The sequence below is a fragment of the Sinocyclocheilus grahami genome, unplaced genomic scaffold (genome assembly GCF_001515645.1).
Source record: "Sinocyclocheilus grahami isolate Dianchi unplaced genomic scaffold, SAMN03320097.WGS_v1.1 scaffold286.1, whole genome shotgun sequence".
Classification (NCBI taxonomy): domain Eukaryota; kingdom Metazoa; phylum Chordata; class Actinopteri; order Cypriniformes; family Cyprinidae; genus Sinocyclocheilus; species Sinocyclocheilus grahami.
The window spans coordinates 1,023,645-1,039,982 of NW_015505465.1; the positions used below are offsets into that span (position 1 = coordinate 1,023,645).

The following is a 16,338-nucleotide window of genomic DNA, read 5'->3' on the forward strand; positions in this document are numbered from 1 at the left end:
CCCTCCGCTCCACCGTGGGGGTCCTCTGCTCCGCCGTGGTGGTCTACTGTCTGGCTCTGGTGGTCCTCTGCTCCACCGGGGTGGTCTTCAGTCCTGTTCTGGTGATCTTCTGCTCCACCAGGGGGATCTTCGGCCCTGTCTGTTCTGCTGTGGTGGTCTTCCGCTCCACCTGTGCTGCCGGCTCCGCCCTGGCTCTCTGCTCCGCCAGTCCTGCCTCTTCGCCTGGTTTCCTGGATTTCTCCCTTAGTCTTGCCCCTTCTGATTCTGTTTGACGTTCATCGACCTACGCTAGCCCTAGGACTATTCTTGTGTCTTGCCCGCCTTATACCTGTTTGCCACTGTTTGACCCTGCCTGTTTTATGACCACGTCTCTGTCTTCTCCAAATAAAAAGCCTGCATATGGATCCGCACATCTCACGTCTTGTCAGCCCTGTAACAGCAATATTGATGTGCGCATGCACAGTAAACCCTGGTAGGACAATCTGACGGGTAGGATAAAATGTCAGGACATCGACATTTATTATGACATCCACTTCAAACATTACAATGCTCATGATAACTTGTGTTTACTGTACAATAAGTAAATCTACTCCACCAGCTAATTACCGCAAAAACATAAGTTCAAAGACAAAATTCTAAAGACGGTGCTTGTTTCTCTGATGCATAAGGTCTATATTGCTTGAGATTTTGTTGAAATTATTATTGTACAACTATAATAGAATTATTCAGTGAGACAATTCAGTTTACAGCACCTTCAAATATTAAATACAAATGATATTTTATTAAAAATAAACACCCGATGCATGTACTTTTTTCATCATTTTGAAGAAGCAGAGTTCAAAAACCTTGTATTTTTTGTAGAAATGGTATCTTGCACTGACAAAAGCAATTTTAAGTCATAACTATCAATTAATTCATTATTCACTATCACTGGGCGGGGACATCACTTAGGTTTGGGAACAGCATTATGGCACACATCCAGATGTACAGTGTAGAAGAGACACTACGGTTAGGTGTATCATAAGCAGTAAAGTGATCCTACAAATATCCTATGGTTTCCACTGTAACTGATAACATCCAGTATAGTTATGAAGATAAATGCTGTATTGCAAGAGCCACATGTTTTGCCCATTCTTTCCCTCCTCCATTCCACATTTCCTTTCTACTTTTCCTCTACTAGCTGACTGAACTGTAATTTCGAGCTCAATATATCATCTGCATTTGCCAGGGACAGCTTTGGCAGTCTGTAAACCCAGCACGCCAGGCTCCTTACAGAGGCAAGTGTCTCTGTGCCTGTGGGCAATTAAAAATATTGCATGCGCATATTAGCAGCAGGGTAATAAAAAATCACTCTGAAATGTTTGGTCCCAAAACATACAAACATACTGTGTGGAATTCATCAAAGTTCCCATTCACAGTGATCATGTCAGACTTTGTATAGTACTGAATGCTATTAGAAAAACATCTCAATTTGATATTAAGGCTGCAGTTCACCCAAAGATGAAATTTTGCTGAAAATGTACTTACCTCAGGCCATCCAAGATGTAGATGAGTTTGTTTCTTCTTTTAGAATAGAATTTACCAAACAGCTGAGATGGTCCTCACTGCAGAACACAAGATCCAGGGGGCATGGTCGGACCCTCCCCCCCCCCCCTCTTCTTTTACAATGCTCATTAAACAGCTGATAAAGATATTAAAATAATCCACAGGTAAACAACATGACTCCAGTCTAACAATTAAGATCTTGTTAAGTGAAAAGCTGCATGTTTGTAACAAAACCTTTTTTTTTTCTTTAAGCAGTTGCTTCCAGCTAATGAGTCCTTTATCCATAATATTGCTTTGTCCTGTGAAACAGCTTGGTTGGCTTGAGGGTAAGTAAATGTTCAGCAAATGTAAATTTTGCGAAAACTATTAATTTAAATGTCTCCAATGTCTGTTACTATTTATGATGAAATGTGTACCAACTAGCTTTATTTCTGCTTCCATATCTAATGGATCAAATCTTTATCATGCAGACTGCTGAAGAAGGAAGATGCCCTGTTTTCATAAGGGATATACAGTACATTTTGATCATGTAAACATGTTTGATAAAATAGTCATCAAAAATCAGGCCAGAGCACATCTAAAAAGTAATTTGCTATAAACAATAAGTAGAAGTCACTCTTGATGACATAATATAACTGCTTGTTCAGTTTATTTGCATGTTCGACTATCATACACATTCATAAGTCTCTCTGTACTGTAACACACAAACATATGCTTTATACACATTCACATAAGTATTCATTATAAATACACAGCAAGCTCCATCAATGACCTCTTCTAAGTAGTGCACAAAGATTAAAGTAGCTCATGTGATGAAAAAAAGACATGTCAACAAAATCAACACACAAAGGTCCATAAAAGAACACATTTTAGTTGATTTGAACGTATAAAAATTGCTCATTTTAAAGGGGTCATATGATGCAATTTAAATTTTTCCTTTCTCTTTGGAGTGTTACAAGCTCTTGGTGCATAAAGAAGATCTGTAAAGTTGCAAAGACTAAAGTCTCAAATCCAAAGAGATATTCTTTATAAAAGTTAAGAGTCAACCACGCCTACCTAAAACAGCTCGCTCTGACACGCCCCCACATGTCTACGTCACACTATGGGAAGATTTGCATAACGCCGCCCCAAATGTTCACGCAAAGAAAGAAGGAGTGACTTTTATTCTCGCTGTAGTATTGTTGTTGCCGCCACTGCCATGTAGGGAAGGCGCTGTGTGTTTCGTTGTGAAAGCGAAACTACTTTGTTTGGCCTTCCAAAAGAGGACGATATCCGCTTCATCATGCCTGGAGCTGATCCGTGCTGGTCGCTGAGGAAATAAATCAACTTCATGCTGTGGATCGCCAGATCGGTTTTCACCGTGGATGAAGCAGAGTCCAGCCCGGGGTCGCCACATCTGGTTGCCGCAAGCCGCCCTCCGCCGCTCACTCAAGCCGGCCTCCGCTCACTCTAGGATGCCAGCTGCTGCTCACTCTAGCAGCCGGCCTCTGCTCACTCTAGGCCTCCAGCCTCCGCTTACTCTAGCCCGCCGTGTGACGCTGTTTCGTTGTGAAAGCGAATCTACTTTGTTTGGCCTTCCAAAAGAGGACACAACAAGAAATCAGTGGTTAAGTTGTATTTACAACACTGTTCCAGAACAGTTCAACCCAAATATTCAGATGTGTGCAGCACATTTTATGGAGGACTGTTTCCTGATCCTGGTAGAGTAGACTACAGTGCAGGCTGTTCTGACTCACAGACTGTAAGTACGTTTTTATATTTAAAGAATTTGCCACTGACGATTCAAACGCGAGTTTTGAGCAGTGTAGAGTAGCGTTTGTAGTTTGAAATTTCTCCGATCACAAATGCAGACATGGTTTTATATTTACACGGCGCGATGCAATGCAACACGTAAAAAGACAGTACAAGTCATTATAATCCGTAATTATGTCCCCACTGGATGCAACAAATGCCTCGTTTATAATGGGTTTTAATGTTTTTGTCTCGTCACTCCAGTCGGGACAAGGCATCACAATATGGTAAGGGGCATAACATTTCCATCACACGCTTGAGGTATTTGGCCAATCCCAACGCACTGGATAGCTGGCCAATTAGAGCGCACCTCGCTTTTCAGATTGATGAGCTTTGTAAAAATCGACGCGTTTCAGAAAGGCGGGGCATAGAGGAGAAACAATAATGTACAGTATGTTGAAAATAATGTTTTTTTTTAAACCTTAAACTGCATGAACACATTTCATTAAACCAAATACACAAAATAATGTTCTTTTTAGCAACATCATATGACCCCTTTAAAGTGCGCCTTGTTGGTAATCCGTATAACCCAAGTTTTTCGACTTCAATACAGTGCTGACTTGATTCACAGACCAAATATTCTGCTGTCATACTCACTGTATAAAATTAGGAGAAAAAAATGAAAGCTGTAATATTAGATTATGACCAGTCACATTTCACTGACACTTCTTGATCAGTTTAAAGAGCAATTATTTGTTTTCTGCTCATCGCTATTATGTCTATCACTTAAAGTTCAGCAGGGAATAGAATTAGCATTCTGCTTCCTTGCTGCTTTTGACACCTTAATGAAAATAAGAGGGGGAAAACATCAATGCTGGTAATTACAGCCCATTGCAATCGAAATAAATTGCTTGAACTATCTTGTCTTTACAAATACATGAAATAATGTTAGTTGACAACATCCCATTTAGTAGCGTGAAGACGGGTTTGTTGGGTGACGGCTAATTATGCTGCTAATTAGGCATGAGCACAACACTTGTAGAGGTGGAAATGATGACACAATATCCCAAAACGTCACATTGTGTGATGGTGGTGCCTGTGAATATGTAACCTGTTATTTCAGCTGAATTAACAGTAGTGTGTATTTGTTCAGTTAGTTTCTTAGTGCGCTTTATTAAACTAACATGAAAGAGACTTAAAACATATTGGTGATGAACTGTTAAGTCATGTTTCACAGAATCCATTAAAGAACAGAGACATTTTATTGTAAGAAATATTTAGGATGTTCATTCTGCTGAATATAATACAACATGAAGCACTGTACATTTGATTCCACTGACCTCAGTCGGGTCATATTAATCTTCCAAAAATGAAAACTGTTAAGTATTGATGTACAGCAATGTCATGTCTAACTAAACCATTTTTTTGTCATTTATTTAAAAACCGTATAACCCATACATTTGTCCCTCACAGCATTGTTTTCATTTACAAAACATTAAATATGACAACTGTCTTGACTAAGGTTACTGCAGGGTCAAATACTCTGGATGAAAACTGTTTATTCCAGTGCAAACGCTACATATGCTTATGCTAAAAACATATCGTTTATATTTCTCATTATGATTGATGCAAAAAATGGATGTATGTTTCTAAATCTAAATTATGTGATTATTCTAAACAATCTGTGTCTAAGATAATCTGTGCTTGACAATGACATTTAATAAAAAATTAGCTATGGTGACAGTAACTTTGGTGTTAGGTATCTTGATTGCCTTGAATCGTGATGTGGGAAGAATACTGAAGTTAGTCTGTTATCATGAGTTTGGATATTTTGTTCACTATTGCTACAATATACATGTGCAAGCGTTCACTAACATGGCGTATAGTCATTGTAAACAGTAGATATAGCCATTGTGATAATATTTATATAATTATAATTTAGTTCATACATTTAAATATATACTGTACAATGCACAATGTCCCCTCTCAAATTAAATGAATCAAAACTCTTTTAAATCAATGAAGATAAAGAGCAACAGCCAGGCTGTGGCACCAAACTAGGTGCTTAGACAACAACTTACATCCCATTGAAATGAGATTTTCCTTTGTAAACAGGTGCAGCTTAATGCAGAACACAAAATAAAATATTTAATTCACCTTTAAGACAAGGAGGAAATACAGTGTAACTGTTCACGCTTTGACAGCCGCCGAAAAACTAAGAGCTCAAAACAAGGCCCATGTAATGCCTGTTATGTCTCGGTTTGCTCAAGCTGGCAGCAGTGGAGAAGTTGAATTCTGCCATGTAATAAAAAAACATACAGTATATTGTACGTAACAAAGCTATTTCACACGGGTAAGGTGGGCAGTTTTTTGTTTTCCCAAGAGAAACTTAGGCATAGAAAATGAGCTCTGGAATTTGGCCGCCTTGCACTCCTGTCCCATTGGTACTGTCCGAAGAGCACTGAAACTGGAAGGTCACCTTCCCACACTGAACTTCCGTCATACCCTCTTGTCCGAAATAACTCAGTTCATTTCCGTCCAGAACCACGCTGGCTGTATAGAAAGTGTCAGGCTCGATCTGAACCGGATACTCGAACCAAACTGGGAAGGTGTTGCTGGATCCATCTGAAAAGTACTTGCTAAGATTGGTTCCCAGAACGACTCCTTGCCGTTTGAGCTCGATCTTGGCAGTGTACTCAGCAGATCCACAGCTTGAACCGTAAAGCCCGAAACCCGCGATAAACACTCGCTTATCTACAGCAAACTGAATGCTGTCACAGCGTCCGCGATAACGCCACTGATTGCTGCGGTAGGCGCATGACTGAAAGCGATGGCACTTCTGTGGCGTCAATCCCTTACGAGGTTGGCAGGCAAACTGCAGCTCGGGTTTCTTAGCCGCTGTGTACCATAAGAAAATGTCATTGGTCTCGTTTAGCGTTAACACTCCTGATTGCGCTGCACCATTTGCGAAATCATCAAGACCCATGGTTGGTATACGGATCAGGTAGACGGCTTGGCCCAATACCTTGCGTTTGTTGTCGATAGTTGTGTTCATCTCCCTCCGCTGGCATTCGGCCTCCGCCCAGCTTAGTGCCGCTTCAAACACTACAATCTCCTTAGCGTTCAGAGTCTCCCGTCTGAGAATGCTCTCCAAGGTCTGAGCGTCAATGTCACAAAAGCCCTCGGATTTAAGTGCCAGCTCAGCCTGAGCGTCAATGACTTCCCAGCAGCGTTGTGTTAGGTCTGGCTCTTCAAACAGACAGCTCTGAGATAGAAGAATACACGCATTCTTTGCACTCAAACTTGTTTCCAAGAAGTTGACACAAGCCCGAGCCAGGTGCGGGACTATGTACTTTTTGGCTGCGTATAATGTTGCCAGTACTGTGTCGGCACTCAAGTCAATTTCATCACAGTAAATGTACCTGAGCAACAGAAAAAAACAAGGTTAGCGGTGTCGTACATCATCAGCAATAGTCATTCAAAATGGATGTAGTCCTTTAGGTTGCATTGTAGCCTGCTATTACTGGCCCAGCTAGAAGCTACTATTTTATGATGTGCTACCAGCATGAAACACAATGTGTTTTGGTCAATGGAAATACTACCTTTTGCAACACCTCTTATAACAAAAAGCACTATTCTGACAGTAGCCATAACTTTGTGGAATAGGAATGAACTTGGCTTTGATTGTGTCCTTCAGAACAGGCTGAATTGATCATACTATGATGCACTGCGCAGATCTACTGCAAATCTAATACTATGTCCTGTAACGCATCCTGGACTAGAAATCATAACATATATACAGTAGAAGCATCATAATGGACACAATGTTCAATAGATGTGTTCTGTAAACACAAACATGTATAAATTTACACTTCTTTAGGAGAGTGGGGGAGGAGGGATGAAAGACTCAGAGGGAGAGAGAACAAAAATCTCTCTCGAGATGGAAGGAGTGAGAGATGAGCCAGCGCAAGAGGAGAGAGAGTGGAGAACACAGAAGGACTCTCAAGAGAGATGGGTAAAGCATGAGTTAAGATCTATCAGATATTCTGTCATGGTCCTAAGCCCTCTGAGAGGCGGACAAGCTAAGCTCACTTCATTATTTATTTTCTTCTTGTTTAAGCTAGAGTTCTATTCAACATTTAAGCATCTAGTGCCATTAGTGTTCAGAGTTCCCCCTGATACATATAAAAGACTTTGGGAATGAGCCACAGCAATTCTGGAGACATCACCAACTCACTTTGGGACACTTTTTGACTCCAGTGAGTGGCTTTAAAAGCATGTTTGGCTTTATCTGAAATAGATAAATGTGAAATCTGGCAACATTTTACTATGATGGTTGTTGTAGTTCACGCCGGCAGTTCAGAAACGAAATGTACAATGACTGGCACAAAAAGGTCAGTGCTCTTTCATGTTTGAATTTAATGTACTACCTACATTAAACCTAACCTAAACCTCTTTTTTCAAGACCAGCTAGGACAGCAGATAGCCAATTTGACCAAGCTAGAAGACCAACTTAAATCAACTTGCTTTTTTTCCAGCAGAGATAAGGGCAAGTTAACTAAGAATGAATTGTGCCCAATGATACCATTTATTGACACGTGCTTTGTGCAGGTTTAGCATCTGATTGACTAAAATAAATGATGCAAATCAGTTAACAACCAAACATGCTGTACATTTGGTACCTGATTAAACTGAATTGTGTGTGATTAAGAAATAAGAAGCAGGTTTTTGTTCTATAAGTGGTGCAAGATTTTAGTGAATTTGCCCCATAAAGTCATGCTGGGGAGTTTTTTTTTAACTTAAATTATCTGAATTGAGTACTCCATTCAAAATGACATTTAATAAGCCAAATGAAACTATTTGATATCTTCAGTGTATTTAAATGAAGCTAATTGCACAGTCGATTTCAATTAGAAAATACTTCTTCCAAAGGCCATATCGCTTTTAATGGTCTTGAACGGTTGGCTGTAAAGACATTACATGTCGGTGAAGTCGATTAACCCTCTGGAAGAAGTCCAAAGAGGGGTACTTAGATCAGAGAGAACAATTTTCTTCACTCCTGTGCTTAATTGAAAACAATAATAACTAAATCTGTACTGAAAGATAATAATGGTTTAACCAGGCAGATGAGAAAAGGGTCAGCCAGCACAGACCTGACAGACAAGGTACAATTACATATGGAGACTTACTTTAGCATAGCCAGAAAGGCTGGAGGTTCTACATCAGGGATACGGATCTCATCCTTGTCTTCTGCCAACTCTCCATAAAACATGGCATGGAAAACTGAGCTACCCACAGCAAGGACATACTAATGAGAAAAATAAGAAGTATAAATTAATTTTACATGACTTGTGTTATCAATTGTCAAAAGGATCGACAGTATCCATCACTTCATTTTAAATAATTTACACATCAGCACTAAGTTTCAAACAAAAATCAGTGCAAACCTATACAATCAGCTGTATATTGAAGGACTCATGTGGAGTAGATGGAAAAGGTTTCAAAGCGTTCAGCTATTGTTAAGTCTGACCTATTTTTTATGACCTGACACTAAAGTGGTTTTATGTCTCTCCTCGCTTTAAAAAAACAAAACAAAAAACTGATTATTCCCCTCGCACACATCAAAAGAACTTTCCAGGTGGCAGGTGATGGTTTCATGTAATCACCTCTAAATTACATACAACCCATACAATGACACATTGTTTCTTATAAACCTGAATCAGAAAGGCACAGCTAGCGATCTTTAATTCATCAGAAGTTGCCCTTCAGGTTTTCTTTCTTCCGAGTCAATTGCATTGTAAAGGTAAAGCTTGGCTGTTTTAAATTTCAGCTTGATCCCATTCCCCTGGAGTCATTTGAGCGTGAAGAACACACAAAATTTCACCCACAAAGACCAATGCTTAATTACGACTGTAATTTCCCCTTGGGTTTACAAGACATGTGAGTGCCATTCATGTGAATGGCATTTGCTTTTCCCTCCGAAGCAAAGAGTGTTTCACAATGGTGTGAACGTGGCTGCTGGAGCTAAAAGTTATCTCGCTGATGCTAATGGGCGCATGTAGCTAATGATGAAATCTGAGGCCAACACAGCATTGCAGATGCATTATATAACAGGAGCAGAAGTGAATATTTACGAATTCATTTTAGCATTACTCACACACATGCATCTTTTCCATTTGGCAAACTTAATTTTGGCCTTTTAAGTAAAGGTGCGTTCTTCTCCTTCAGGATCCCTGATGTGAAACGCCCATAACAAATATATTGTAACTAAGAGGAACATCAAATAAATGGCGAGAGTAATTTTACAAAGCTCTCCTATGCAGGGAAGCCTTTCCTAGAAGCAAACAAAACCTTCTCAAATACAAATGATAATGCATATCTGAACGCCAGCCAAATGAACATCATAAAAAAGGTGCTATGTAATAACTCTTCATGGCCCATTGCAATATTGGCTGTGGCCATGCAGCAAAGCAATACAATGCCCTTGCCTAAGTGTGCTTTATAAAGCATCACATATCAGCCGAACACAGCTTTCAATTCTGCCCCCTTAAATGGATAAAAGATTAGTCATGCCTGAATTGTAGGCACCAGATTAGCCCTGTCTTTTTAAATAAAGTCTGAGAGTGAAACAAGAACTGGTTTAAATGCGTGCAGATAAAATTGGCCTGAGGTTAAAAAAATAATAATGTCATATGCAATAATGCCAGTCCCCATGAAAATTTTAGATTAAAAGCTACTGGAAAGCTGCTAGTTTCGAAGAGGTCACAGTGGAAGACCTCTAATGGTTTTTACTTAGTGGAGATCAGTTAGATCAGGGGTTTGCAAAATTATTATGTGGAGAATATTAAATTTTTCTCTGAAATTTTCCATTGAAACCCTAGAACCCTTTGTTGCCTCAATTTGAAAACCAGATAGATGACTAAATATGTAACCAATATTACAATATTTAGATTTGGAAAAAAAAGACGTGTTTCAAAAATTCTAATGTGTTTTATGTGGTCAAAGTCTGATGATGTTTCATTTTACCAATTAAGTAGTTTATTGAGAAACCCCTTTGGGAGATACATCCACTGAGTGTACAAACATCAGAACTTTATTCACATATTCATAAATGCTTTTGTACAGTTGAAGAACTTTGACCACAATCTCTGATTATTTAATACAGCACAAACCAAGCACGAAAATAAGTAAAAGACTCTGTCAAAAGACAGACATCTCCCCACTGCCTTCTGCCTGATTTTCATCAATAATTGAGAAGTGTCTCAGAAAGGCACATGGCCGGCTAGACTGAAAACAAGAGAAAGACTTTAGCTGTCATTAGCAACCGCAGTGAAGCACATCGCTTATGTAAATCCTAAAGCTGTTCTCTGGTACTGCTGCATAGTGCAGATCAAGAGGTCCTACCTTGTGTCCCGGGAGCAACTCAGTTCCTCCGGACTGACCGACAACAAAGTGAATGTCAGCCATCAGTTCATTATTGAACATCACAGCATTTCTGTAGAGAAGATTGAGGAAAATTATTTTTGACAAAAAAAAACTGAGAAACATTTCTACTTGATTGTATAGAAGAGGTGAATCCTCTGTTTCTGTAGACAAGAAATTATCATATAACTTGAAATAAAGAGAAATTATCAACTCTTATTCTATTTGGAAACAGAAAATCTATACCTGGATAATTTTCTAAACAAATTCAACAGAATTCTGTACTTTAGCAGTACTTCACGTTACGGATGCACGATATTGTCGGACCAATATCGGAATCGGCCGATAATGGCTTTAAATGTAAATATCGTCATCGGCCAGATATGAAAAATGATGCATATATGTCTTGCCGATAAGAGGAATACATTAACTCACATGTGCTCAGGGTGTGCTAGCAATTAGATAATTTCAAGAATGCGATTAGATCACGTCAGCATTGTGGTTCATTCTTGAAGCAAAGTGTTGCCTGAATGGTAATTGGATTCACTGTTTTGGATAGCTGCATTTAAACTGAAAACGCACGTACAGAATGATATGTTCGGTCGGTGTATGATAGAGTAAACAGTAATAGCACGTGCAGCGGCAGCTCAGTAAGGAGTTTTAATTATGTAGGGGGCGCTGTTGGCCTACTTCTAATAAAATTAAAGCAAAATACACAAATAATATTTAGACTGTTTCTGATTAGATAAAGCAGTAATTGATGCCATAAAATCATTAGTATGTTTTGATTTAAAGGCCAGAAGTTATAGCTTACATGAACCAAAAAAAAAATCACAAACATGACACTTAAATTAAATAATTTTATATATACTGATTTATTCATTAATATGTAATATGTTATATTTTTAAAACAAATTATGAGCTCTAAAATATTTTCAGACTTTTTACAACTCTTTTGCTTTAGACCATTTACAAATGTTAAATCATAAAATAAAATGTCAAGGTTACCACTGCATATTTCTGTTTAAAAAATGCAGTGATTAATATATAGATTATTTATAGTTATTTTCAAATCTTCAATGTACTGTCATTATAAAATAACTTTATTATTTGTTATTTAATTCTAACAAATAAGTTCTTGTTAAAAACTAACCAAAATTAAAAATTATTATATATCGCTATCGGCATCGGCTATCAGGCAAAATGAGTTGAAAATTATCGGCATATCAGATATCGGCAAAAATCCAATATCATGCATCCCTACTTCACGTACAAAATGGTTATACATGTCTTTCTCAGGAAAATCCCTGGCCCCTGTCAATGTGAGTCCACAATGGCATCTTCCTCATGTATTATTGGGGTCCAGGCCAGTAGGTAAAGAAGGAACACTGTTCCAGAGTGACTACAAAGCCAGTTCCAAGAGCGCACATTTGTTTTGGCCGGCATGGGGCTTTCCCATGACGACAAAGTAAATATTAACCTTTGACAGAGAGCAAAGCCATGCATATAAAACAAAACTTCCTTTCTTTTGCCTCCTTTGGGACAATGTATACAGGGCGGAATAGAGACGACAACTACACAAATGAACAATTTAACTTTTCAGAACATCCTCAAACACTCTTAGAGATGTTAAATAACACTCAGCAATGACATCCAGTGCCCAAACCTGAACCTGCTAAATCTTGAGAAGAAAAACATGTATTTACATTTTCTTTCAAATATTTAGTGAATTTCAAAAGTCTTTATCCACTAGTGAAAAAGCTCCAGTTTAATGAATAGTTTAAATGATTAATAAAGTATTTTCAAAACAATTAATACATTTATTATTGATAATAAATTATTTTATTAACACAGCAGCATGAGCTCCAAAATGTATCCAGCATGAATTGAAAGTTAGCATGATCATTGTCACAAATGTGCTAATTTGATTAGAAATAGCTGAATATTTCTTGAAATTCAATTTTAAAAAACTTAAAATTTCTCATTTTCAGGTTTAAATGTGCTCTTAGACTTTTGGACTCCACTGCATCAGCTATCACAGCATAAATGTTCTGTTTGTCTGCAGATTTTCTCTGCATAGACTTCTATACCACTTCATACCACTCTCATCTCTCTTTCTGAACACATCTGAAGTTGACCTACCTCTCCCTGATCGTGGAGTACAGACCCTGCCAGTTGCAGCATTGAATGGTGTTGTTGTTGTTCAAGTTCTGCTGCTGGTACTGCTGCACCATGGTGGCCGATGTTGGCTTCTTAGTGGGGAAGATCTCTGCTGCCATCTTCTTCTTCTTCTTGGTTTTCAAGGTGATGATCTCATAGCACACAGGGGGCAGCTTGGACGAGCTGCTGGGACTCCCCTTTTTGGAGCTTTTACTGGACTTGCTCTTAACTGACTCTGGAAGCATCAACAAGAACGTCAGACATTTCATGTTCCTTCCCTTGGCATCCACCATGAGTGTATTCACCTGCAGAGCAGTGGAAAAGCATGCAGAGAAGATGTTGGGAAGGAAAGGAAGGATCTGAGAGAGGTGACGACTTGTGGAGAGGGTGAGGAGCCCCCAAAAGCAGAGTAATTAACTGAAACACAGAAGAAAAAGGAAAGAAAGAACGAAAAATCCACTCCTAATCTTCACCTTCTGAGAGCAAACTGTCAGGGAATATAATCTCCTTCTTCCACCAGAAGATTAAAGTCAATACGGCGGCTGACTTTTCTGTCATTTGCTTCTAGTTGGATCCGCTGGTGGACAGCAGAGATGAGTCTCCATAACTGTGCTTCTAGATAAATGTCCTTCTTTGAATGTCTTCTCTCTCTCCTTCAGACCTGTGACAGTCCCAGATTTAATGCTCCTGCAGTGGTTCAGAAGCAGCTAGTCCACGCTGTAGCTCTCTCTCTCTCCTCCTGACACTGACACACACACACACACACACACACACACATCAACACACATACACAGAGCTCTGCAGGATTCATTTGCCGTGGACCTGCGTTCTGACGAGTGTTTTGCTGACTGTGGGGGCTGAATGGACGGATGAAGAGGAGAGAGTAACCCCCTACCGAAGGAAGCCAGACATCCCCCACAGCCCAACCAATAAGCACTCTCGAGAGCCGTGATTGGCTGCAGCCACCATGCGCAGCACCTACTAGAATATGCTAAGACCTCTCTGATTAAAGTGCCAGCCCCTTTCCCCTTAGAATGATGCATTCTGATCTTCAGTGTCTCTCTAAGCAGCCTATTGTTGATTAATATTTATAACGTAATGAAATATAAAGAATTTGAAGGAAATGGGAAATCATGTGAGAGCAGAATGCATTATTTTAACTATTTAGTTAATCTCGTTAAATGTCACCCTTTTAAAAGAGTATGGCTCAAATTATTTAATATGGTTCAGAGTGATTTATTTAGTTATAGTTGTAATAGAAAAATCAACCATTTAGATTATAATATAATTATTAAAAAAATAATTAATTTAATTTGAAATATATATTATAATCGTATGCTCTGTTTTGTATTCACCCACATACATTGGTGTTTCTTACCATAAAGCAGTGTTTAGCAGCCCTATTCTTCCTGTTACAGATTAAATGAAAGTTTAAATCTCCTCAGTGATGTGCGGCTCAGCACAGAATACAGTCTGTCTTCACATGTGAAGAGCATTTTTGTTTTAAGTCCCGGCTACTACCATACACATAGCCCTACACTCTTAAAAATAAAGGTGCTTCAAAAGGTTCTTCACAGCGATGCCATAGAAGAACCATTTTTGGTTCCACAAAGAACCATTCACTCAAAGGTTCTTTAAAGAACCATCTCTTTCTTACCTTTTTATAATCTGAAGATCCTTCTTTCGCCCCAAAGAACCTTTTGTGAAACAGAAAGGTTCTTCAGATGTTAAAGGTTCTTTATGGAACCATTTAGACAAAAACGTTCTTCTATGGCATCGTGAAGCACCTTTATTTTTAAGAGTGTACATGTCATGTTTAATGCATGTAGCACAGAGCTCGGCTCCAGACATCTTTCCTGCTCTCACTGAATTACATTGCTAAGCCTTTTGTTCCTCAGCCGAGAAACACATTTCTGTAAAAGCACATAAATCTGATGAGATTGCTTGCAGCAGGGTCTGAATTTGTATAATGCAGGACAACCTTATAACACTGATTTAAACTTTTCCTATCTATCTATCTGAAAATGCATTAATTGATTGGAAAAAATTGTTAAATAGGACATCTGGCACCTGTCTTGACATTCCAGATTCCGAAGAGGTCCCTCTGCTTTGGACAATCATTGTTCTCTGCATCTGCTGGCCACCAGGGATGTTGCCCCGGAAACGGTGTTCACAGGATGGTCGGGGACAGCCAGAGAGAAGGTGAGATTTAAGAGAAACTGGCAAAATGAGATTTTCTTTTCATGATATGTCTGATCTGGATCTGAGCTTTGCCCCTGCTGAAAAAAAGCTTAAATCAGATTTAAGCTGGTCTAGAAGCTCCTACCCTGGCCAAGATGGTGCTCAAATGGTTTAGAAGGCTGGTCAGCTTGTCTCCCAGTGTCTGACCAACTGAATGACTGAGCTTGGGACCAACTTGACGAGCTACAGTAAAACCTGCCAACTGATGTCAACTTTATTCCCCAGAAGCAAAAAAGAAGCATATTTTCTTAATGAAAACTGATTTAAGTTGTTACTGTATGAACAAGTAACTGCTATCAATCCCCGTTTATAGTTTAGCGCTAGCAGTGAATAACACCTCATATAACATGCATCTATATTTAACTCTTTAAATGACATGCAGCTCATATCTATGTCTCTGTAAATTACCGGAACTGATGCTGTGACAGAGATTGTCTTACTATTGGGAGATGAGAGGGTCTGTATTACTTACTGTTGGAGAAAGCATAACGGTAAACTTGGATCACGTGTGCCGTAATAACCACGTCACATTACAACCTTGATGTCATTGAATTTCAGTCAAAGTTGTGTGACACTCAATCACTGTTTACGGATACCATAGGACTGAATGAGAAGTGCCATAATCTGAATCTCACTTGTCACAAAATGTCAGTGACTTCTTTTATATAACAGCATTTTTTTCAGTGTAAACTCTAAAAATAGTTCAAGCCAAAAGTATTCTTTAGTGTAAAACATGTTGAAGATTAGCCCGACAGGCTGTCGATAAAAAAAAGGCCTCTGGTATCTTTTCCCACGTACTGTCAAACCGGAAGTGGTAGCATTAACCGTTACGCTTTTTTGGCTAAAGGTTGCAGGCTTGCCTTCTAGTGGCTTTGGCAGTGACGTGACACAGTTGTCCAGTACAGTTCCGTTCACACAGTGGAGGTTCACCGAAAATGCGGTTGTGAGTCCTGAATATTTACGAGTGTGAGTTCTGTATGAATGTTTCCTTTAATAATACTGATTTTAATAGCCGCTCACACCTGGAAGGTGTGTTATATAACTATATAACATTCATGATAATGTTCTGTTTAGCATGTTCGTTAAAATCAAGTGGGTTCTGATTTGTCAATGTTTTTTATCCTTCATATAGAAAATAAATCAAATAGAAAATTTTAACTATATCATTCCTCTGTGACGTTATCGTTATACCTGGGGCGTGACCTTCCAATCCAGCTTTTTCTTGAGTAACTGATGAGC

General features: G+C 39.0%; 1 protein-coding gene across 1 annotated transcript; it reads right to left on the reverse strand.

The window, feature by feature from the left end:
• Window positions 1-3,804: 3,804 nt before the first annotated feature.
• LOC107600567 (BTB/POZ domain-containing protein 3-like) lies at window positions 3,805-13,741 on the reverse strand. The gene is made up of 5 exons (XM_016292498.1): window positions 13,332-13,741; window positions 12,841-13,093; window positions 10,681-10,771; window positions 8,466-8,584; window positions 3,805-6,698 (listed from the first exon to the last, which is right to left on the reverse strand). Exons 1-5 carry the CDS (start codon window positions 13,414-13,416, stop codon window positions 5,666-5,668), a joined length of 1,581 nt encoding a protein of 526 aa, XP_016147984.1. The 5' UTR covers window positions 13,417-13,741; the 3' UTR covers window positions 3,805-5,665.
• Window positions 13,742-16,338: the final 2,597 nt, after the last annotated feature.

Bases quoted from the DNA above. Each gene is read 5' to 3' on its own strand.
- LOC107600567 (XM_016292498.1), bottom strand. From the start codon at position 13,416: ATGACAGAAAAGTCAGCCGCCGTATTGACTTTAATCTTCTGGTGGAAG. The intron at 8,585-10,680 runs GTAGGACCTCTT...TTTTCTCATTAG, and splicing joins AGTTGCTCCCGGGACACAAG to TATGTCCTTGCTGTGGGTAG. The intron at 6,699-8,465 runs GTAAGTCTCCAT...TCTGTTGCTCAG, and splicing joins GCCTTTCTGGCTATGCTAAA to GTACATTTACTGTGATGAAA.